The 25,383-nt window shown below is 35.1% G+C and overlaps 1 protein-coding gene across 1 annotated transcript in view; it reads left to right on the forward strand.

The window, feature by feature from the left end:
- Window positions 1–489: 489 nt before the first annotated feature.
- The window catches only part of GFPT2 (glutamine-fructose-6-phosphate transaminase 2), a 52,075-nt gene continuing 27,181 nt past the window's right edge, over window positions 490–25,383 (forward strand). Inside the window, exons 1-4 of the mRNA XM_051979087.1 lie at window positions 490–1,392; window positions 16,897–17,004; window positions 21,655–21,753; window positions 22,381–22,506. Coding sequence (XP_051835047.1) covers window positions 1,386–1,392; window positions 16,897–17,004; window positions 21,655–21,753; window positions 22,381–22,506 — 340 coding nt within the window. The 5' untranslated portion in view covers window positions 490–1,385. The remainder of the gene's footprint in view (window positions 1,393–16,896; window positions 17,005–21,654; window positions 21,754–22,380; window positions 22,507–25,383) is intronic.

Genomic DNA, 25,383 nt, shown 5'->3' on the forward strand with positions numbered 1-25,383 from the left:
ATATGAAGAAGACAACTAAAAACAGGGGGGAAAGAGGGGTGGAGTTAGAGGAAGATAGCCATAGTAAACAAATCTTCCTTTCTTTAGCCCTGCCTTGTCTGGAATACAAGCCATGGAGGGAAGGGCTGAAGGAAGTTCCTAGCTTCATAGCCGGCCTCAGCACTGAGTCATGTGCGGGGGCTGTAGAGGGGTGCGATAGATAACGCCCAGTGGATTGCTGCAGCCAGAAGCTAAGGAATATTTTCCCAGGATGAGGAATTTATTCTCCTCACCCCAATATTGGATATGTACATAGTGCTGCTTCTTTCGAATCCCCGAGAAAAATGCTAAATAGTGTGTTTAAGACAAAATCATAAATTGCTTGGAGAAATAGGAAATTCGCCACCATAGAGATGATGTGCACCTAGGGAAGGTAGTCAGAGTTGTCAAGGTGCCCCTTCCCTCTCCCGGTCCGGCCCATTGCCCCTATTTGTCCAGCAGGTAAGTGGGAATGCCTCCCATGCTAGCTCAGCATTCCCTCGGATGGGCTAGCTTTCTGAAGGTGCCCAGGGGGCTGCTCCTAGTCTCCCTCCCCAGATATGGTTTGCGCCTAATTCCCAGACATTTCATAAATGCCTTCTCAGGTCCCACTTCCTGACAGAGGCCGCCGCCCCCCACCCCCACACAGCCGTCAGGCCATCTGCTGTCCACTCAACGACGCAACGCCGCCAGTGCAGACGCCACCCATTAGACTCAGAGTTCCCGCTCCTCTCCCTTCTCCTTTTCTTCCCTTTTCTCCCTTCCTTTCGTTTTCTTCCTTCTCCCCTCCTTTTGTTTCCTTCCCTTCTTTCCTCTCCTATCTGTCTCCTTCTAGTCCTCTTTTTCTCTCACTCTCATTTTCAGTTGCTGACTCTCGTACCCTTCTTATTCTTCTATTCTTCATCGCCCCCCACCCCACCCCCTTCCCCTGGGGAATATTTCCTCCCACCCTTCTACCGTTCCCAAGACAACCTACAACCAATGAGGAGCCGGGAAAGGGAAGTGCAGCCTCTGCTCAGAGCCTTCTCTCCCCAATCCACCTCCCCTACCACCCCCCTCCCCAACTTCACTGGCTGGTCCGCAGCACATAAGAGGCGTGCTTCGGGGCGGGCGCGGGACGCTGTGAGGGAGTCGAACTAATGCTAGGAGGGAGGACGAGGAGCGTCGGAGCAGAGCTGAGCTGAGTTAAACTGAGCTGAGCTAAACTGAGCTGAATTAAGCTGAGCTGAGCCGAGCCGAGCCGAGCAGAGCCGAGCAGAGCCAACCCGAGCAGAGCCGAACAGAGCCGATAGTCTGACAGTGGACGCGCCAGCACCGCAGCCCGCAAGAGACACAGCACTAGGCGAGGCAGAGCCGGAGCTGACAAGATGTGCGGTGAGTGAGACTAAAGCGGATAGAGCCGCGGCTATTGCCGTTGCCTCCGCCCCTGATGTCCACTAGTCTAATTCGGCGCCTATCCAACCGGTCTCAGTCCTAGATCCCGCCCCGGGCAGGATCGCGCCGCCGATTCCAGAGCTTTGAGATCTGCCCACTGACCCCGGCGCATCAGGATCTGCCTAAAGGCGGAGCTCTGACCTGTCCTGGTCTTGGAAAGAAAGGGAGCCCCGAGCTCCACAATAGAGGTGTTTCCTATCCCTAGACAGAGGGATGTCTTCCTCCAAACAGAAAAGTCTGTCCACGTCCTTCGCAGAGAAAAAATCCACCCCACCCAACAGAGGAGACCACCCTTCAATAGAGAGGGGTATCCCCAAAACAGGGATCTGATCCCCCAATATAGGAGGAAAATCTATCCTTCCTAGCAATCTATTCCCTCCCTGTAGAGGACTATGTCCACTCATCCAGCAGCATTTCCCCACTCCCGCTCCCAATAAAGGACTATGTCAAACCCACCAACAAAGGAGACTGTTGTTACCCCTACCCCACGAGGAGAATGTTCGACTCTCCCTGCAAAGGGGTTTGGCACGCTCCATGTTTGGACCCTCTATGACCACTCCCGCCGAACATATAGGTCTTAATCTAATTACAGTGCCCCCCCTCAGAAGTCTTGCCCTGCTCAGCAGAGGTCTACCCCTTCAATAATACTTCTTTCACCTCAAGTCCTGTTACTAATAAAGGAGATACTCCTAGAATCTTCTCTTTCCCCTACCAACCCAGGCCTGTCTATTAAGAAGGTTTTCCAATACGTCCTCACCAGCTTCTCAAAATGGGAGAACCCTCCCTTACTCTCCACACTCCCTTACCCAGAGTTGCTGGGATCCAGCCGTGATTTTCCTTTCTCCTCTGCTCACGTATTCCTGAATCTAGAAACATATAACTCACTCCTTATCCTGTATAGTAGGAACAGTGAATGGATCTGCCCATCCCCCTAGTCTGGGAAACCCAAGCATTATAAATACACTCTTGCCTCACCTTTCCCCTACCCCCAATTCCAGAGGTGTTAACTGAACAGCTCCCTTATGCTGTCACTTTCCTCCTCCTTTTTCTTCTCCTTTCTCCTACTTTTTCTCCCTCTACTTTCCCTTGCCTTCAAAAGGATAATGGGAGTCCCTGATTCCTTTTTTTTTTTTAAAGGAGGGAGGCTGATTTTGGATAAATATTTAGAAGCTCAGTTCTTGTTATAATCCAAGCTTGAAATAGTAGCTTTTCATATTATTAACATATTGCTAAACAGAGCATGTTATTAAAATATTGCTAAACAGGAAATATGATGGGGTGAGGGAAGCTCTTTCCTTTTAATAGAGATTTTGTGTGAGTCAAGGAGGACAGTAATCCCCTTCAGGTGAAGGCACAGAAATTTGCCTTCCTCAGAATTAATAGTGTAGTATCATGAGACTGAAAGAGGGAAAGTTTCTAGTGGCTGAGCTGTGAACATGCACACATCTGTAATCCCTTTAGACTTCCTCCTGGTATATCTGCAGCCAGTAAGACGCTCTGGAGAATAGGAACAGGATAAGTCCAGCTGGGACAAAAGGTCACTGTGTGTCTTTTTTTTTTTTTTTCCCTAAAGTGGTATAAAGTTACTCAAAACCAGCGAAATGTGGCTATATACCAGGTCAAACATTTTAAATAAAGGTCTCTCACTGAGACCTTTCACTGTAACTTGTGTGGGCATTTCTGTATTTACAAGAATTAGATCTAGTGAAGGAGAAAAAGAACTTTATATATAATGGCTGCACATTCCCAACTATTCATGTTAAAAATTGATTTGAAGGAATAAAATCACTGATGGCATTTGCTTTTTTAGATTTAAGAGAATTGGTAGGATTAGAAGGGTCCTTAAAAATTATGTTTATCCAATTCCTCTTAGTGTTAGGATATACATAGGAAAAAAACGAGACCTGTTGTTTGGGGAACCTTAAGGTAATACAGCTAGTTCAAGGGCATTAAAATCTGACTCTTTGACCAGTGCTCTTTATGTTTTACTTTAGGGCCTTTGAGAATTAGCATGTCTCAATAGGTCAGCTAGACAATTTTAAGTCCTGGGCCCCTCAACAAAAGCTTCAGGAAGTACCTCTCAGTCATTTGTCTTTTACAAAATAAACAAACCTCCTGTAGAGAAAGGCCTTTTCTTTTGTTATGTTCCCAGAAGAGTAAAGAGGCAACTTGGTGAATATTTACTCTTGTGAAGAGGAAGAAAGGAAATAATTAGGGGTTGCCTCCTTTACCCCTGTGATGCTTGTAGGAATGCCTTTCTTGACAGTTTGTAGATTTATTTAGAAGTCAATGAACACATGTTTATTAATTAAGACTTTAGCATTTAGATTGTCCAACTCTTCTGTTTTACAAATAAAAGAACTGAATTTTGGAGAGATTGAACAAGTAGAGATAGGATTCAAACACAAATGAAAAGCCAGTGTTTTTTTCTTTTTGCCATAATGTTCATCTTCCTGGCTCCTAATAAGAAAGAGCTTCCTACAATATTTCCTTCATCATACCCCTTTTCCTTCTTAGAAGTTTCAATGACTTCTTATCTTGACAGTTAAAATTCATACTTCACAGCCTAATATTTAAGGTCCTCCCCACTGATAGAATAGGCCCTTCACATCAATAGAATGAATCTGTTATTCACTGCCCCCTCCAACACAGCTCTACAAATCTCTACAATTGCAATCCTCAGAGAACACCATTTCTATTCTCTTCTATGTGTTTAAATCATACTCACTTTCTAAAGACAGGATCAAAGTGTCATAACCTTTTTGAAATACTTATTTTCTTTACCTTAGTTCTTTATATAAGTGAATATAAGTTACCATCTATTCCACTCATATATTGCCTTACAATATTAGTTAACAGTGTGTTTATTTCCTTTCTTCTTAAAGAGAGCTTCTTGATGGTGGGAACAGTCCTACTTCAGCAAATGGTTTTGTGTGCCCTACTATGTTTTGCACACAGTGTCATTTTTTGTTGCTTGACTTAACCATATGCCAAGGATAAGGAGATTCGAAGATTAGATAATATACTACGTTCCTTATCATTGGCTTATAGTTTAAGGAGGGTTAAGAAAGTGGTATATGACATTTGTATAAATATTATAATATATAACAGTAGAAATGATTTGGGGAAGGAAAGAACTTTATTAGGTTTGATAGTAGGAGAGAAAATAAAGATTTCATCATATTGGTTCGGAAACATTTTTTGTGCCCTCCATAGTGCCTTGTCCATGGTAGTATTGATTCTTTGATTCATTCAACATTTTGTTAAATACCCATTGTGTGTAAGTGCCCTGCAAGACAGTGGGAGATAATCTTAATGAGCATTTATATCATGCTTTAAACTTCATTACTTGTCTTAGGTCAACCAGTTAGGAAACACTGGAACAGGATTTAAACAAGTCTTTTTGACCCTAGGGCCATACAGAATTAGAAAACTATGCTTTACAATACTGTATGATAAGTGTGTTTAAGATATTAGAAACAAAGCCTTAAAAGCTTTGTGAGGTCTGAGTGGGAGATCAGAAATGACTTCATAGGAGATAATGGCATTTGAAAAAGGGGAATGAGATCCTAAAATGCTAAGTAAAGGAGTTTATATTTTCTTCCAGAATCCTGGTGGAATGAAGGTAATCTTTTAAAAAGAAAGGCATAGAAAGATTGGGATTTTTGTAATCTGTTTGAGAAGTCTATGGGACATCCGAGGAAGACATCCAATAGGCGTTTAGAGAGTTGAGGGCTGGATATATATCATCTACATAGATATCATCACTGAATCCTTGGGAGCAAATGAAGTAATCAAGGGAGAAGAGGTAAAAGTTGGAGCACACCAATCTACACATAGATGGGGATCCAGCAAAAGTTTAAGGAAGAATGGTCATACCATTACTGAGAGTTCTAAGAGAATGTAGTGTCACAAAAAGTTAAAGAGGTCAAGAAGAATGCTTTTGTTTGGTATAAAGTAGATCTTTATGAAATAAGAATTGCTGAGTATCAGAGATTATTTAAAGGATTGTGACCCAGTAGAAAGAACAAGAGATTAGGAATGAGAAAATTTGGATTCTTAGTCTCTCTCTTGCTATTTTAGCCCTCTGGGATTCAGTTTCCTTATCTGTAAAATATAAGAATCTGAGTAAACAATCTCTAAAGTCCCTTCTAGGTCTGACATTTTATGATTTTTATAATTCAGTTCAACAAGGATATGATGATAAATGTATGGCAACCAGGTTGGAGGATGGGACGGAGTATATGCACCTTTTTAAGTTTAATGTGTATTATTAACGATTTTCAAAGCCTAAACAATTAACAAAATGTCTGATTTGTAGCAATTGCTGATTTCTGAAGTTTAAATGCTCATACTGAAAATTTAATAACTGGCTCTTTGCAAGCCAGTTAGAGCTGGCTCTAACACACCCCTGAATTCACCATGTAATTTTTAAGCATTTATTTAAATATGTAAACATTTATTGGCACCTATGCTAGGTGCCAGGAGAAATACTAAGTTTAATAAGACTTTGTTTTTGCCCTCATAGAGTTTGAAATCTAACAGGGAGGAAAAATACATATCCCACTAATATAAAATATTGTGTAACAGTTTTTGAGAGATACACAGCAAAGTACTATATGAATCAAAAAGAAAATGTTAACAACAGTGGGGTGAAGAAGAATCAAAGAAGACTTCAGGTAATAAGCTAGCACTTGAATAATGTTTAAAGTATTGTTAGAATTTTAAAAGTTAAAGAAAGGGAGAGATGGCATGTCATACTTGAGAATAGCATGAACAAGACTCCTAGGCAGAGAAGTGAAGGATTTGTAGGGGAAAGAGAATAGTCTAATTTAGAGTATGTGTAGGAGAGTAATAGGAGCTAAGACTGAAAGGCTAGGTTAGTGCCAGCTTGTGTGGAGGGCCTTGATTATGGAACAAAAGTATTAGAACTTTACCCAATAGGTAGTGGGAAGTTACTGAAATTTTTGAGAAGGAAACAATATCACCAGTTCTATACAGTATTCCAGAATAAATTTCCACTCAATGTAAGAATCATGTCTGCAACAGATCCATGCTGATTGATCTAAATCAATCTAAATTGGTATACTAAAAGTGGTTATTCAGTCTTGTCAAGTAGTTTCCAGCTCTATTCCAACACTTCTAGTTATAGAGAACTCATTATATTATAAGGCAGCTCATATCAATTTTGGACAGCTCCAGTTGCTAAAACATTCTTCCTTATATTGTGCTAAATCTGTTTTCCTGTAGTTTCTACCCATTTGTCTTAGTTTTGCCCTCTAAGAGTATATAATATGTCTAATCCTATTCTTTCAATAATTCAAGTTAGTCATGAATTTAAGTTATTATTACTTTGTTATTTATCAGGTTACTTTATTTAAGTACTTATGGTTCTCTTCTCTAATTCTATATTAAAATTATTTTGGATAAACTTCCATTTTTCTAGTGTCTCCTTTAAAATAAAGCACCTAGAAATAAACAAAATCTTAGAGGTGTAATTTGACCAGGATAGAATACAGCAGGACTATTATATCTAAATATTATATTTCTGTTAATATAGACTAAGATCATATTAGCTTTTTTTGGCAGTCATATCAGAATGACTCATTGAATACCAAATCTATGGTCAGCCAATTCTCTTAAACCAGGTCTCTCCTGTCTCTGTACTTGTACAGTTAGTTTCTGGAACCTGAGGTGGAAGTCAGGAGGTTATATTTATTTCTGTCAAATTTTATCTTACTAGGTTCAGCTCTTCACTGTGACTTGTTTGAATCTTAAAATATTGATTCTATTGCTTAGCATATGGGTTTTCATATTCCCACCTGTAGATTTGATGAGTATGCCTCCATTTTTTTTTTTCCAAGTGAATATCAATTTTTTTAATCTTAATAATATTTTATTTTTTCAAATACATGTAAAGGTAGTTTACCATACTCACTTTGCAAAACTTTGTGTTCCAACTTTTTCTCCCTCTTCCTGTCTCCTCCCCAAAAGAGCAAGCAATCCATAAAAGTTGGCTGTGCAATTTTTCTAAACTTATTTACATATTCATCTTGCTGCACGAGGAAAATCAGATCCAAAGGAGGAAAAAAAACAAAAGAAAGAAAAAAGCAAACCAACAACAACAACAAAAAGTGAAAATACTTTGAGATGATCCACATTCATTTTCCATAGTTTTCTGTCTGGATGCAAATGGCACTCTCCATCACAAGTCTACTTGAATTGCCTTAAATTGAAAAGAGCTATTTCTGTAACAGTGGTTCATCACTTTATCTTGTTCCTCATTTACTTAGCATCAGTTCATGTAAGGCTTTCCAGGCTTTTCTGAAATCAGCCTGCTCATTATTTCTTATAGAACAATAATATTCTATTACATTCATATATTATAACTTCTTTAGCCATTCCCCAACAGAGGGACATCCACTCAATTTCCAGTACCTTGCCAGTACCAAAAAACGGATTCTTTTGATAACATTAAATAGTTCAGGATGATAGACAACCCTTCGATCTGCCACTACAAACCTCTAGAAGAAATGAGAGGGTTAGTAGAAATATTGAAAAACTGAAACTTGAAGAAAAATTTAAATATTATGCTCCTATATTCATAGAGCTAGAGAAGAGGGTGGCCAGACCAGAGATGGTAGCAACTATATACATAGTGTTAATTCTCATTTAGGTGGCACAATGCATAATGCACCAGACCTTGAGACAGAAAGACCCAAGTTCAAATGTGGTTTCAGATACTTACTAACTTGTATGACCCTGGGCGATTCACTTAACCTTGTTTGACTCAGTTCCTCATCTGTAAAATGAGCTGCAGGAGGAAATGGCAAACCATTCCAGTATCTCTGGATTAGCCCAAATGAGGTCATGCAGCACTGGATAGGACTAAACAACAATAGCAACAGCATCAACTCTGATATAAATATGTTCACTAAGCAGCCTTTACATCTGCAGTTTTGATTTATGAAATCAAACTCTAATGTTCATGTTAGTGACAACAATTTTATCGGTCTAACTCCTTAGGGTAAGAAAATCAGGGCTTTCGGCAGAAGTTTGAAGGGCAGTAGCACTTCTTTAACAATATAGAAATAAATGACCTTAGTTAGGTAATGATTCAAAGTGAAATGAGGAGAATCAGGATAACATCATACATAGTAAGCAATATTTAACAATGACAAACAATGAAAGACTTAACTACTCTAATTAATACATTGATCTAAGACAATTCCAAAGGACTCAAAATGAAAAATGCAATCCACTGCAGAGAGAGAACCAAGGAAGTCTGAGTATATATTGAAGCATAATTTTTTCACTTTATTTTTCTTGCTTTTTTCTTTTTGCAACATGGCTAATATGGAAATATTTCACATGAATAATTGATATCATATTACTTTCCTTCTCAACAGATGTGGGAGGGACTGTAGAAACAGGAAGAATTTGGAACTCAATTTTTTAAAAATGAATGTTTAAAAAAATGTAAAAATAAATATAAAAAGAAAGATTTTTTGAAAAAGAAAAACTAGTTGAAATAGGAAATTACTTGATGACACCACATTTCAACTAACCAACGCCTGTGCCCTTGGGCCTAACATTCCTTTCTTAGGACTCCCCAGCATGAACATAAAAGGTGGTTTAGTATCTTCCTTCCTGGGACTTTTTGTCATGCTAAATTCCCTATCAATCAGTTTGTCTTAAAAAATTGACTTTGTGCAGCTTGCCTAGATTAGCAGAATTACTATTCATGATTGAACTATATATCCGATTCTTTTTTTAAGCTTTTTCAAAACATATGCATAGTTTTCCACATTCAGCTTTGCAAAACCTTGAATTACAAATTTTTTTCTCCTTTCCTTCTCTCTCCCCCCTCCCATAGATGACAAAGAATCCAATATATGTTAAACATGTGCAATTTTTCTATACATATTTCCACAATTATCATGCTGTACCAAAAAAATCAGGAAAAAAATGAGAAAGAAAATAAAATGTAAGTAAACAACAACAAAAGTGAAAATACTATATTGTGATCCACACTTTGTCCCCATAGTCCTCTCTCTGGGTATAGATGGTTCTCTCTATCACAAGACCAGTGGAACTGGCCTGAATCACCTCGATGTCAAAAGAGGCATGTCCATCAGAATTGATTATCGTTATATATCTTATTCTTGCTTAATATTCCTTGTCTTTTCCATGTTTACCAAAGACATGATGAGTAACTTGATCTTCAATAAATTCCAGTTTTATTTTTTTTAATTAAAGCTTTTTAATTTTCAAAAGATATACATGCAATGAACTGAACCAGCTATATACCCAAAGAACTCTGGGAGATGACTAAGAACCATTACATAGAATTCCAATCCCTATATTTTTGTCCACCTGCATCTTTGATTTCCTTCACAGGCGAATTGTACAATATTTCAGAGTCCGATTCTTTTTGTACAACAAAATAACGGTTTGGTCATGTATACTTATTTTGTATTTAACTTATACTTTAATATATTTACCATGTATTGGTCATCCTGCCATCTAGGGGAGGGGGTGAGGGGAAGGAGGGGAAAAATTGGAACAAAAGGTTTGGCAATTGTCAATATTGTAAAATTCCCATGAATATAACTTGTAAATAAAAAGCTATTAAAAATAAAAAAAAGAATGATAATAAAAAAGATATACATGGATAATTTTTCAATATATTCCTATACTGTGTATATGTGCATATATAAAAACATATATATGAGAGAAATACTATATAACATCTCTATATATGCATATTTATACACATTCATATACACATTAGCTGATTTTTTTTAACTTTTCTTAATAAATTGAATAACAACTATCAAGAGGAATGCAAACTATGTGCATTCACTAAATATTTGCTAAATAATTAAGTAAACTGAATTTATTTTAGAAAACTTTAAACATCTGGAATCATCTTTGTGACTGTCTTTATATGTGTTGGATAAGGAAGAATGTTCTGCATTAAAATCAATTTACTAACCTTTATCTCAGAAAAAAAGGCAAGTAGCTCAAGATAAAATTTGAAATTAGATGACAGACTACACACAAGAATTTACATGATTGCATGATTTCCTGGCCCCACATATTAATATAAGCCCCTTTTTTTGGAGCAACATTAGAGAATTTTGCAGTAGGAATAATATAAAATTGAACCCTCAACACCAAATATAGAAAACAAGTTGCATTATAACCTTGCTTTAGGTGACTCATGAGAATTTCACCAAAGAATCAGAATAACCAGTCTGATTCTAGTTGTTGCCTTTCATTCTTGAAGAGGATCAAAATGACATCATTATGTTGGAGTGAGGGTACAATGTGTCTCACTGTGGCGGATCAGACCAATATGAACTCAGAAGTCTCTGCCACAGGTTGGGCACAAATAATCCCCATAAACATTTGGAGTATAAACATGTCTAAATTCATGCATCTCATTTTTCTTGAACTATTGCAATTCTATTTTGCTCAAAGAACATAGTACCTTCTTTGAAGCTTATACCCCCATTCCTTTGCCAGTCTCTCCCATGTCCTACTTCAGTATGTCCTATGAGACCAACCAGTAATGTATAAATCAATTGGCCTTTTATTATCAATCATGTTTATGTTTTAAAAAACATAAAGAAAAGCAACAACAACAAAAAAATCTCAAGGACAAGGAGAAAATAGAGGCAATAAAAGAAAGAGTACAAGCAATTTTGTTACAGAGGCATTAAGTGTGCTGATGGTCTTCAGACCACAAAAGAAACAAAAAAAGAAAGTCAATGATATTCTTTTAGAGTTAGCCCTTGATGCTGGCATTCCTAGTTTTATCAAGTTCTCTATCACTTCTAGTAGGTGCATCATGGGTCACTGTTCCCTTCTCATCAGCATGGCTTGCTGAGGCAACTGAAAGTTACAGATTTTATAGAGAAGGGATGAAATCTTACTTTGATTGAACATACTTGGCTTCCTGACTCCAGTGCTACAGATGAGAAGATGGTAGATTTGTTCCAGACTGGAATAAATGTCTCTTAGAACTCTGATATAAAACACAGTGTGAATATTAGGAAGGAAAAGGGGACATGCCAGTGTCCTGGGCAAAGATAATGAACTTTATGAATCTCATAGAGATTCATAGGTTTGTTCTTTTTTTTTTTTTCACTTCTCACAATAAGATATCTTACATGCACACACATATAAATATATGTGTATGTATGTACACCCTAGGTGATGCACAAAACTTTTCCTTGGAATGTAGGAATATTAATCCAAAAAAAAAAAAAAAAAGAAAAGAAGTTATATAAATTTTACTAATTCTTAATAAATAGATTGCCATTGGTACTTTCTTTTAGTCTGTATTTCAAATGGTCATGTTTTGTGTAAATAAAGTATGTGGGATGAGGGGGGAAGAGTGGGGATTTTAAGAAATGATAAAGTAGAGAGTAGTGACTTATTATATCATCTAGTTTTAAGGAAATATCATCAACAATATGGACAATAACTCTCCAATTTATACCTTTTTCATGAATTCAATATATTATATGTATCAAACTTTTGTTAGAGATAATAAAGTCTGATAAAGATGATAAAATTTAGTGAAAAGATTTTCCTACAGGCTTTAATTCACTCATTTGTTTATGTTTAGGATTACAATCTTTAAATTTGATTTTTCTCCTATAATATTGTGTTATAGTAATTAATTTTTTATTGATTTACTAGTATCATTCCAGTACTACAGTCTATGCACAGGTACATACATACTTACATCAGAACCCTCTTCCATTCACATAAAATAGATTCCTGAATTCTACTTTTACTGATATGCTTTGAAATAATTTCTCCTTTAAGAAAGTAGGATCAAAAGAATCTGTAAATGAAAACAAAATTCAGGTTAGATACAATGGACAATTTCAGTCCTAAACTGTTAAAGTTAAAACCTATATCCTTTCTTTTAACAAGTGTCAAATTGCCAAAATAGAAAGTTAACATTGAGAGAGAGAGAGAGAGATATTTATTGTTGGAACTCTAGAGTTTATTCCCTATATTTCTGATTTTCTTCCTACCTGTTCGCATCCTATGCATTTAATTAATCTGCACTTTTTCCTCTTATTTTCAGTACTTCCAGGGAAATTTCTTGTATGATATTGATGCACTTTGCTAATACTTTTTGGAAAGAATAATAATTTTTAGATTGTTTCATTGATATGTGTCCTTTCGCATCATTATCTTTGTTGAGCTCAAATTTTTTCCAATTGTGCTGTTATTTAATTTGTTCTATTGCCTAGGCAATTTTGTCATCCATCTGGATCATTCTATTCCTCAGAGGATTTTATTAAGATTTTTTGCCAAACATTCCAAATTATTTGAGTCCCATGTTTGTCTTTTTTGTTTTTTTCTTTGTTGATTTTAATTCAATCTTTATAGATACCAGATCTTTTATGTTTTTATTCAAATAATTAATCACTGAATATATTCAGTTTTGGTTTTGGAGGTTTTCTGTTATTGTGATCTTTCCTTCTGTGGTCTTCTTGCTTTTTTTTTTTTTTTTTTTTTTTTTTTTTGTCCTATAAGATTTATTGTGTGTATGTTATTGTATGTAATGGAGCTTTTTGTTGTTCTTGTTGTTACAAATTGTTTTAGTCATTCTCTATTTTTCAAAATAATTTTCCCATGTGGATTTCTTTCCTTTCCCCTCTCCTTTTGGCATCAATTCTCATTTTCTTATCTTTTATCAATCTCTGAAAAAGAGATGCTTTTCTTCACCAATGTCAATTTCTCTACTTGTACCCATGGTCTCATCTCCCCTTTCTAGCAGATTACTTATACAATCACCTTCCCCTCTTCTAACCTTAAGTCTCTTCCTAGCTGCTAGCTCATTTCCAGATATCTACCAACACTCCTATTCATTTTTATAATATTTTTTCCCAATTACATGTAAAGATAATTTTTAAAATTTAATTTTTATAAAGTTTTGAGTTCTAACTTCTTCCTTCCCCTCTCTAAGATTGTAAGTAATTTGATATAGATTATATATATGCAATATTCCTATCTTTAAAACACCTCACTTCACTTACCATTACCTTAAGCTGTTATCCTATATCTTTTTTCTATTTCACAGCCCAAATCCTTGTTTAAAAAAAAAAAAGCTCTTTTCAAATTCTTTGCCTCTATTTCTCCTTTCACTTTTCTCTTCATTCTTTGCAGTCTTTCTTCTTACCTTATCACTTGACTGAAATGATTGAGAATAGAATTTTCCCTTATTCATTTATCTTTTTTGAAGGATGGAATTATCATTAAAATGGGAAAGGTTCAGAAAATGCCTGGGTAATTAAAATTCAACAATCAAGATAATATCATTCTTTTGTGTCAGGCTTGACCTATTTCCCAAACTCTTCATCCGATTCTTCTTTCTGTCTATATGATCTGTAGTATATGCTGATAACAATGTCTGTCCTAATTCTGCCTCCATTAGATTTCACCTAATCTTCACTACCATGCTTATCTTCTTTAGTTCCTGAATTTCTTCATGAGTATATTTTCTTAGTATATAATGCTCCCTAACTTTCCCTAATACCTGTCCTGCTTCTTGTCAGTCATTCATTAAACTTTTATTAAGCATCTACTATGAGCCATGTACTGTGCCAAGTACTGGGAATACAAAAGACAGTCCTGCTCTCAAGAAGCTTACAGTTTAATGGGGGTGACAACATGCAAACATACAAAGGAAATTGTATATGGGATAAATAGAAAATAATCATCAGAGGGAAGACACTTCAATTAAGAGTTGAGGAAGGCTTATTACACAAAATGGGATTTTATTGGGGGCTTAAAGAAATTCAGGGAGGTCAGTTGTCAGAGAAAAGGAGAGAGAATCTTCTAGGGATGGAAAATAGAGAAAATGCACAGAGCCAAGAAATGGAGTATCTTGTTTGTAGAATATCCAGGAAGCCAATGCCACTGAATCAGAGAGTATACAATGAGGAATAAGGTATAAGAAGATTGGAAACATAGGGAAATAGGTCATGAAGCACTTTGAATGCCAAAAAGTGGATTTTGTATTTGATCCTGGAGTATGTAATAGGGAGCCATTGGAATTTATTGAACAGAAGAGTGACATGGTCATCTGACACTTTAGAAAAATCACTTTGGTGGTTTAATGGAGTATATTCAGGCTCAAATGTAATTTTTGTGATGGCTTTTGAATGGAGGATAGAGAAAAGTGGGGAGAGACTTAAGACCTATGAGCAAGCTATTCTGTAATTCAAGCATGAGATGATGAGGGCTTATACCAGAGTAATGGCTAGTGTCAGATATATGAGTATGTAAGGTACTATGGATAAAAGAATAAATAAAAAAGAAAGTACATGTTTAATATTGTTACATTTATTCCTGAAAAAAAAAAAAGTGAGCTTCTCTGCTGCCCAGCCTGAAGCTCTTATTTTCATGGACTTTAGTTGAGTCTTTGCTTTTTATGTGCAGAAGCATGGCTTGACTTCCTTAGAAACAAGGATTCTTTAACAATTATAGCACACTGGTAACATTGTCAAGGCAGGCCTCCAAAAGGCTGTTTTCTGCAACTCTGTAGTCACAAAGACGCCACACTAAACATATGTGCCTGACATATCTTTAAATATATTATAAAATTTGGCACAGAAATGAGTGAAGGAACTTACTTAGCTGAAAAGAGTACCATGTCTGTCTTCGGGTGAAGGGTAAAAAGTTCCTATTTTTAAATAGTTATATGGCTGGTGATCATTTATGGTTGTTTGCCTCTAGTCATATAGGATGGCTGCTAATTAATTTAAGTTCTTTTATTAAATTGCATGCAATATTAGATGTTATTGCCAAGAAACCAGATAAGAACATAAGCCATTTGTGATACTATAAAAAGCACTTCTAAGTTCCATTGTCAACAACATCACATCTACTATAGCTATAAAAAGATCTGATGCTAATTATTCGAGAGCTACTGGAATTTGATTATGGCCTCATTCATTTGTTGTCAATAGACTCATTGAATCTTGTACAAGGCTTTGCACTAGGCACTAAGAGGAATATAAAGATGGTCAGTAAAACAATCCCTTGCTCTCAAGAGGTTTATAGTCTAGTACTTGAATTTACATATCCTTCAACATACAGGAGAATCGATCTCAACTGAGAATTTGGGAGATTCATCAATTAATATTTTTATTTCAAATTAAAGAGTTTTAATTCTTTCAAGTATGATCAAATCACAGATTCATATTTTTGATGAATGTGTCTATGTATAATATGTATTGTATACAAATATGGTCAATATTCCATTATCTAAATGTAGATTATCTGCAAGACATATTAATTCCAAATATAGCCATTTTTTAAATCTCAAAAGGCAGTATAGTATAGTTGATAGAGTGCCAGCCTTCAAGTCAAGAAGACTTGGATTTAAATGCTACCTCTAATATTTACCAGATATGTGACCCTAAGCAAGTTACTTAACTTCTATCTCAGGAAATTCCTTTGGATTTATCTACCAACTCATAAATAGTTTGCCACAGGGAGACTTGATCTTTGCTGTTGGAGAGAGTTTCCACACTAAAAGCGCTAAATGAATCATGGCCAGTCCTTTACCTGTACTTTTTTAATCAGAGTTGCTCCTCAGTATGTTTAAGAAAGAAAAATTTGTTTGAGGATTAATGAGGCAAAATATAATTAGGAAGGAAAATTACGTTTTCCTACATACTTTCCCTAAAATAATATTATACATTCCAGGTGCAGATAATTTTGGAATGAATTATTCCAAATGCTTTCTTCTATTAAGTCAGATACCTTACAGCTAAGAATTCATAGAATGCTAGGTCTTAGAGCAGAAAGATCTTAGAGATCAGCTTTTTTGTAATAATAACTTTTTATTTTTCAAAATACATGCAAAAATAGTTTTCAACATTCACCTTGAAAAACCTTGGTTCCAATTTTTTCTCCCTCTCTCCCCATTTCCCCCCTTCCCAGATAGTAAGTAATCCAATATAGGTTAGAAATCAGTTGTTCTAAGTACACATACCCCCATCCTGCCATTTTACAAATGAGAAAAAATTGCTTCTAATTAAATGATTCTTTTCATCCATTTCAATCTCACATCTATGCCTCTGAAAGGATTACAACATTCAGATTTCATTTTTCTCCATTTTTAATAGCTTTCTATTTTATTAAATACATACAAAGATAGTTTTAAGCATTCACTTTTGCAAAACTTTGCATTCCAAACTTATCTCTCTCCCTCCCATCCTCTACTATAGACAACAAACAATTCAATATCGACTAAACATGTGCAATTCAGATATCATTTTGAAGTCTTGTATCTTGACTTCAGTTTCATTGCATGTAACTAACTAATGCATTACAAGTAACCTACAAATATATATATTTATTTATTTGTGTCTTTTCCCTGTTTTTCTTTTTGTCTTTTGATAGGAATCTTTGCCTATATGAACTACAGGGTGCCCCGAACAAGAAAAGAGATTTTTGAAACATTAATAAAGGGTCTTCAGAGACTAGAGTATCGAGGCTATGATTCTGCAGGTATGACTTTTTCTTTTAAAATTAGCGTTAATATATTTGTCTGTGTTCATTCCTTTTTCTGAACATCAATTTTCTTGTTGCTCCTCACAGCTAAAACATTTTCTAGTGTTTTTCATTGAAACCTTCTTTTAGAATATTGTGGTACTAATTTTGGTCCTAAAGTTAATTTAATCAAATGCTTAGAGTTGGAACACAGAATAATAATACCTCATATAGGACTTCATATATAATAATACCTCATATGTAATATAATAACTCTTATAAGTATAATCCATCCAGTATAAACCTATATAAGATTTTATGGTTTGCAAAATACTTTACATGGATTATCTATCAGTAAGGTAAGTACTACAGGTATTATTATCCCCAAATTATAGATGAGGGAACTAAGATTTAGAGAACATAAAAAACTAGTCCATGATCACAAAGTGTCAGAGCTGGGATTTGATTGAACTCAAATCTCTTGAGACTCAAGATCCAACCTACCTTATATTATAGCACACTGTGCAGTTTCTCTGGAAATTCCTTTACCTTCAATACTTTTGAACAGGAATGATAAAGTCATTTCTTTCACTAAAACTGATTTAAAACACCCTTCATTTCTTAGTAGATCAACAATCAATAAGCCTTTGTTACTGTTGTTTAGGTATGTCTGACTCTTTATGACCCCATTGGGGGTTTTCTTGGCAGAAATATTGGAGTGGGTTTGCCATTCCCTTCTTTAGCTTATATTACAAATGAGGAAACCGAGGCAAGCAGATTCAATTAACTTGACCAGAGTCATACAACTAGTGTCCAAGGCAAGATTTGAACTTTCATCTTCTTGATACCAAGCCTGGTACTCTGTCCCTTTCACCACCTTTAATAAGCCTTTAGTAATACCTATAATGTCCCTGCCAGTAACTGAGCTAAGTGATAGATATCGGAGACAAAAATGAAGTGATTCTTGCCCTCAAGTAGCTTACATTCTTACAGAAAGATACATCCCTATATAAATTAATACAAAATACATAAATACAAGTTGGGGAGGTTGTTTTTTTAAGTTGGATTTTTATTTTTTGGAGAATATGGGGTGTGAAGGTCTCATGTAGAAGATAGTGCTTAAGTGAAGCTTTGAAAGAAAATGCTCTTAAGGTATGGAAGTGAGGAAAGAACATGTTGCAGATATGGAGAGTTGTGGAAGAGGAAGAGGGTAGTTAGTTTGTGCAAAGTAATGGAGACAGGATTATTTCAAGGAAAAAAAATTAATTAGACTTGTGATTTCATTGGCTTGAGGTAGCTGGGAAGATATTCTATAGGGAAGTGATTCTGTTTTAAACAACTTCTCTGCAATTTATAGTCTTAGGGAGTTGCCTGGGCTACTGAGAATTTAAATTTTTTTTTTCATTATTTGAGTATAGGCCTTGACCCTGAGATAAGCTTTCTGTACACTATACAGCCTTTTTTCAATGAGTTGCTAAGGCCAAAAATTAGCCACCTGGTGGCCAACTTTTTTTGATGAGGTCCTTCTTCCCTCTAAGCTAGTCTGGTCTACATAGGACACCCAGACACCCACTGGAAACCTTCCCAGATTAGAAAAATCTTCCAGCACTTGAAGGTCATTGATTTAATAGAATCTTAAGCTGTAAGAGCTTAAATTTATAAATCCAATTCCTCAACTTTTTAGATTAAGAAACTAAGGACTACAGAGATAAAGTGATAGATATGTAATAATAAACAGCAGAAGCCAGTATTGGAACTTCCATTTATCCAGGCTTTTCCCCCTATATCTTGCTGCTTTGATCTAGCTATTAAAAACTTGCTGTCATTTTCTTATTTTAGTGAAGCATAAATGTCTTAGGAAAAGACATGTTTTTGCTTGGTATCTAGAAACTTCAATTGGTCAATAACTTACATCCTAAGCCAAATAATTTCCCCAAAAGAACAAACTATTTTTTTTAAAGATCAAAGAGGTTTTGTTTTAACTTGAAAATCCAATCAGTCCAAAACATTCATGAATATCTCCTATATATAGTCCCTTCCTTGATATTATGAATAACTTAGGAATGGTCTTCTCTCTCAAATCGTTAGTTATTAGTCCAAAGGAGAAAAAAAGGGAAACATACTTATCCATTATTCAATTCTATATATCAATAGTAACAGTTTTGACTGTCACTTCTTAGCTGTGTGACCTTGGTCAGTAGACCACTTACACTATATGAACCACTATATGAACCTTAGTTTTCTTACCTATAAAAGGATAAATAATACTGGCATATCCTCTCTCATAGAGTTGTTGTAAGAAAAGTACTTTGTAAACCTTGAAGCATCTTTGTAAGAATTACACTCAAGTATTCCTTTACAGAATTATATGTAAGTGCAAGAACAAATTGTGTAACAGATAAATATGAATGAGGTTAAATAAGGATTTCAGTGGGAGACATGCAGTTTTTAAGGAGAATTTTGAAAGGGAAAGCAGCTCAGAGTAGTGATGAGGGAGGATATATAATTATGTATATAACATATGTATGTATGCTCCCCCAACTTGCATTGGGTTAAGGCTTCAGAAGGAGACCATTAACTAGGTGTAAAAGAGTAATTCTGTAGCTTACAAGCTCCCAGCAATATATTTCCCATTAAAAATCGGCTACTAATCTCAATTAACTCTTATTAAAAGCATTTTTTCCCAAATGGTATAGCAAGAGTTAGTTATGAAGCAATCCTCTTCACAAATCTGGACACCTCTTCCACATGTATGTATGTATTTCCAGGAGGTATGAGAATTCTTGGTCCCTATCACATAAAGCACCTGAAATTTCTCCAAGGATCTACTCAGAGGTCCAAACACAGCCTTCTCTAGGTTATTTGAAATAAATAAAGGAAATAAAAAAAAGGAAGACATTCAGAAGTTTGTTCTTCCTTTTAGCGGCCTCCACAGATCTTTGAGCTTAATAAGCCATCAGGCAAATCTTATTCTTTGGCCCTGTAGTCCATAAGGATTTCAAACAAACTCTCTGGATTTATATGACAAAAAGTAAAACAAATGAACAAATAAACATTTATAAGTTCTTATACTGTGCGCCAGACGAATTGTTAGATACCAATAATTCTAGGGATGCAAAAATCTATTTATATACATTTCCATTCTCATAATAGGCATAGTTATTAATATAACAGATTTTTATACATAAATATCCAACTGCGTAAAAATTATCTCAAAGAAAATGTTCCGACTTATAAAGAAACATACACAGAAAACAGACTATGTAGTCTAAAACAAAAGAAGAAAAAATTTTTTTGATAATTTCCTCTTTAAAACTAGGTCATCTGTGAAGGAGCATCCCAGATGGAGAATCTCTCCAGCTGATCTCAAAAATGCTGAAGGGACCCAATTATTTGACTAAAGCCTCTACATTGTAGCATTCTTGCTGGGCTACTCCCACAGCTTGCAGTCAAATTTGCAGTCAAATTATATCTCCAGTGGGTGGCTACTATTTCTAATTCTTAAGAGTAACTCTATGGATGACTGGCTATTTCTCCTATTGTAACTCACATGTCCTCACTGGAATGATTCCTATTAATAATTATCCAATAGACTCAGTATGCTCCTAGCAAACGTGTTTTCTCAAATGGCACAGCAAGAATAATAGATGCCAAATGTTCTCCTATAATATTTGTATCTCTAGGCAGTACATTATGTAAAATGTTTGTTAAACAAAGCATAACATATATATAAAGTGTAATTAATATATATGAGTGAAAGAATGAAAAGGTACTATTAAGCACTAACTGTGTACTAAGTACTGTGCTAACCCCTGAGAATAAATTACAAACAAAGCAAAATAATCATTACTCTCAAAGAGTTCACACTTAGATAACACACAAAAGAAAATTCAGCTACAGGGTAGATGGAAAAACCCAGAAGTCTTAAGAGTATAATGTGATAGATACCTAAGCCTGGAGATTCTTAAATTATGTTAGATTGCCTGGTGACAGTGTTAAAAGTTTATAGAGTATAGCGAAAGGGCAGATAATAAGGCTTAGTATTCATGACTTTCTATCTCACCAGAAGGAATAGAGTTGGTAACTCCAATTTCATCCAAGTCTTGTGAGAAATCAAATAGAATTGGGTTCTGGGAAACATGTGTATATGTATTTTTTTAACCCAAAGTTGATAAGCAGAAAGAATTGAACTATAAACCAAAGTCCCTCTATTAAGCTAAAATGTAGCTGATAAATACATAGCATATATTGGATTAAAAGCAAGGTTTTACAATTAAAAATCAATATATTGGCATTACTGGTAAACAATTTTTTAATGCCTTTACTAGGTTCTATTACTTGAATATGATAACTTGAGATCTAGTGCTGGATAACTTATTATTGAACCATTGTACATTCTCTATTTTACATTATTTTGTGAATTAACAAAACCTTTGTTTCTAAGAAAATTAGATATTCATAAATTTCCTTATTTTATATATGTCTTTATACTTTTCACCTATTTTGATATTTATTGTCACGGGTAAATAGTCTTTTAAAGTTCTTTCCATAAGCTGTCTGGTTACAGTTATAGAACCTAAGCACCAAAAATATACATAGATATAAACTACAAAACTTTATGGTAATGAAAAATTAAATTATATGAACATAGTATTTCTTAAATTACAGGTGTGGCAATCGATGGAAATAATAATGAAGACAAGGAAAGGCATATCAAGCTAGTAAAGAAAAGAGGAAAAGTCAAGGCCTTGGATGAAGAGCTTTATAGTAAGTAGAAAAGTTCGAATTATTATAATGAATAATATTTGAAATATTTTGCTCAATTTATCCTTTCATAAGATATTCACTCCCAACAAAAAAAAAAACAGCTTAAAAGAAATAAAGAATAATTCTACTATCTACAAAAATAGATGTTTAAAAAAAAACTCTTTGAAAGGCAATATATTTTTGAGACTGAAATTAAATGTCTTCTAACTTTATTATAATTTTTAATACTTTAAAAAAATGTGGTTGGTAAAGATACCAATGAAAATAAAAAAATCACAGATTTAGTTTTAGTTGTACTATTTATTACTCATGTGACCTTATTAGCAATGTGACCTTGAGCAAAGTATTTATTCTCTGTGGACCTCTGTTCCCTCATCTGTGAAATGAAATGATTATATTAGTTTTCCTCTGGGGATGCCTTTTAGCTGTAGCTCTATGACCATCTAAACTAGGCAACATTTCTGAGGTTATATTTTCCCCAAATGAAAAATAGGGATAATACTTGCCCTGCCTATATGACCAGGTTATTAGGAGAGGAACAAATGACATCATGCATGTGACCATATTTTGTACACAGTACAGTGAAATACAAATATAAAGGATTATCATTATTGTTATTTACTACAGAACAAGATGGAATGGATTTGAAGGTAGAATTTGAAACACACTTTGGCATTGCTCATACTCGCTGGGCAACTCATGGAGTCCCCAATGCTGTGAACAGTCACCCTCAGAGATCAGACAAGACTAATGGTATGTATTGTTTTATGATCTGGAAATGTTGATAAAATTGGTTTCATAAACTTTCTTATTCTGTATACTTTTTCACTTATTCTGATAACTGATTTGTGATGAGTAATTACAAAAAAAATTCCAGCTGGAAAAAAGATCAAGATGATACAAGAAGATATTTAACTGTGTGAAGACCAAGTGAATAAGTATGTGATAAAATTTTATGCATTAAGGTATTGGGAAGCACTATGTAAAAAAAAAAAATTAATTCCCCTAGTTAAATTGACAACTCTGAAACCAAAAAGAAACATTTTTCTGTATTATTAATCTTACAAGGTTAATGAAATAGTAAGTTGAAATCAGTGATGTAAACAAAATCTGAATAGTTTATTGTAAACAAAAAAAGGAGTACAGTCAATTGTACCACTTTTTGATTTGATTTGATATTAGTTAATATGTTTTTAGGGTTCAATATATCCTGAACCATTAAACAAAACTCATTAGCCCATACCTAGAATAAATCCACTGACTCTCTGAGCAGGAAGAGATGTCAAAAGTCCAGATCAACCCATAGCTAGACATGGATTGCTCTACACTGTTCCCAATCAGTAATCATCTAGCCTTGGCTTGAAACTTTGCAGTGAGAAAGACCCCACTACTTGAGAAAGCAACTAATTTCACTTTTGGTTAGCTCTGGTTTTTAGGATGCTTTTCCTCATGTCAAAGGTTGATGCTGAGCCATAAAGCACTACTTCTGTGGCATCTTTCCTTCCCTCCTTCTCCCTCCTTCTCTCCCTCTCTCCCCTCCCTCACACGGGCACACTAGGACCAGTAGTCCTTTTTCCAAAGTATAGGAAATTCAGTAGCAGCCTGTTTGGATGCATAGTGTGAAACTATGTGCTAGACAGTTTTGTAAATCCGTATGCCCATTAAATAATATAAAGTGGTCACGTGCCATGGGTGGGGTTATCTTTCTTAGCTGTAGGTCATTCTCTCCAGAAGCAAATGACATAAAATAGTTCCTCTATGGATCCATGAAAACCTATATAAACTTAATTAAGTTCTTTTGTTGTGTGGAAATATATATTTTCCAATACCCACACACACATATGGCTTTATCTAGAGGGGGGAGACAGAGAGAGAGATGGGGGGGGAGAGAAGAGGTGGAAAGAGAGAGAGAGAGAGAGAGAAAGGAAGGGAGGGAAGGAGGAAAGAGAAAGAGAATTGACATTACCTCATTATTTTCTACCCAATATATTGTATCTTACTAGAGAAAGATGGTACACCAGGGGGCAGTGAAACATCAGAGAATTTGGTCAAGAGCCCATTATCTGGAAGATTTAGAACCTAATGGCAATTTGAATAGGATTACAAGACTGGGCTTTTCATTAAAGTAAATGGGGAGGTAACAATTGACCTATACTATGTATGTCATCACAAAAATTGCCCAGATAGTGGCTGTTTATTTATAATGAAACAGTAGAAAAAGAACTGGCTCTGGAGAAGATCTATATTCAAATTTTTTTTTCTAATGAATTTCTACTTTTCTGAGCTTATCCAAGTCCCCTAAATTCTCTGGGCCTCACTTTTCTCAACTGTAAAATGAGGGTTGGGCCTTCAAAGTCCCTTGCAACCCTAGGTCTATGAACCTGGAATGTCACTATAGTTGTTAAGAATGTGCAGTATCCATGCAAACCAATTGACTCATTGTATATCTCTGTATAAAAACTCCAATTTATGATTCCTCCTGTACTGGGAAACTATGCCCGTTTGGTACAGATTCTAGATATTAGATTTTTATAAAAATCTCTTCTTGATTATTATTTTTCTTCCAGTTTAAGATGTGGTTCAAAATTCATTTATGCCAAGCTATGATCCAATTTCCTCACCACCACCCCCAAGTTTATATTAAACAAAAATTATTTTAAGGTTTTTCATTCCTACATTCTCAAACACTTATATTCTCCTATACATATTATATTCTGTTTCTTAGTTCTCTATTCTGTTCCAGTGACTATTTTTCTATTATTTTTTCTAGTACCAGATAGTTTTTTTTAAAATAGCTTTTTATTTACAAGATATATGCATGGGTAATTTTTCAGCATTGACAATTGCAAATCCTTTTATTCCAACTTTTCCCCTTCTTCCCCCACCCTCTCCCAGATGGCAGGTTGACTCATACATGTTAAATATGTTAAAATATAAGTTAAATACAATATATGTGTACATGTCCAAACAGTTATTTTGCTGCAAAAAAGAGTTGGACTCTGAAATAGTATACAATTAGCCTCTGAAGGAAATAAAAAATGCAAGCAGGCAAAAATAGAGGGATTGGGAATTCAATTTAAGGTTCATAGTCATCTCCCAGAGTTTTTTCGCTGGGTGTAGCTGGTTCAATTCATTACTGTTCTATTGGAGCTGATTTGGTTCATCTCATTGTTGAAGATGGCCATATCCATATATAGTATTGTTGTTGAAGTATATAATGATCTCCTGGTCCTGCTCATTTCACTCAGCAGTACCAGATAGTTTTTATAATTTGAAAGAGTGTGTGTGTGTGTGTAAAAATATATATATATATATATATATATATATATGTTTTGGCTGAGGCAATTGGAGTTGTGACTTGCCCAGCTAAGTCACAGCTAAGACGTTTTAAGTGCTTGAGGTCACATTTGAACTCAAGTCCTCCTGACTTTAGGGCTGATGCTCTATCCAATGCGTCACCTATCTGTCCCTGAAAGATAGTATATTTTTAACAAATGTAGTTGAAAGCTTAATTTATAGTTTCATAAATTAAATTTTAGTTATATTAGAACAAGTGAGATTTCCTTTTAGCATGTAATGTTTCTTCTGATCATTTAATTTAAATGACATCAGTGACAACTTCTGTTTTCT

The sequence above is a fragment of the Antechinus flavipes genome, chromosome 2 (assembly GCF_016432865.1).
Source record: "Antechinus flavipes isolate AdamAnt ecotype Samford, QLD, Australia chromosome 2, AdamAnt_v2, whole genome shotgun sequence".
Taxonomy (NCBI): Eukaryota; Metazoa; Chordata; class Mammalia; order Dasyuromorphia; family Dasyuridae; genus Antechinus; species Antechinus flavipes.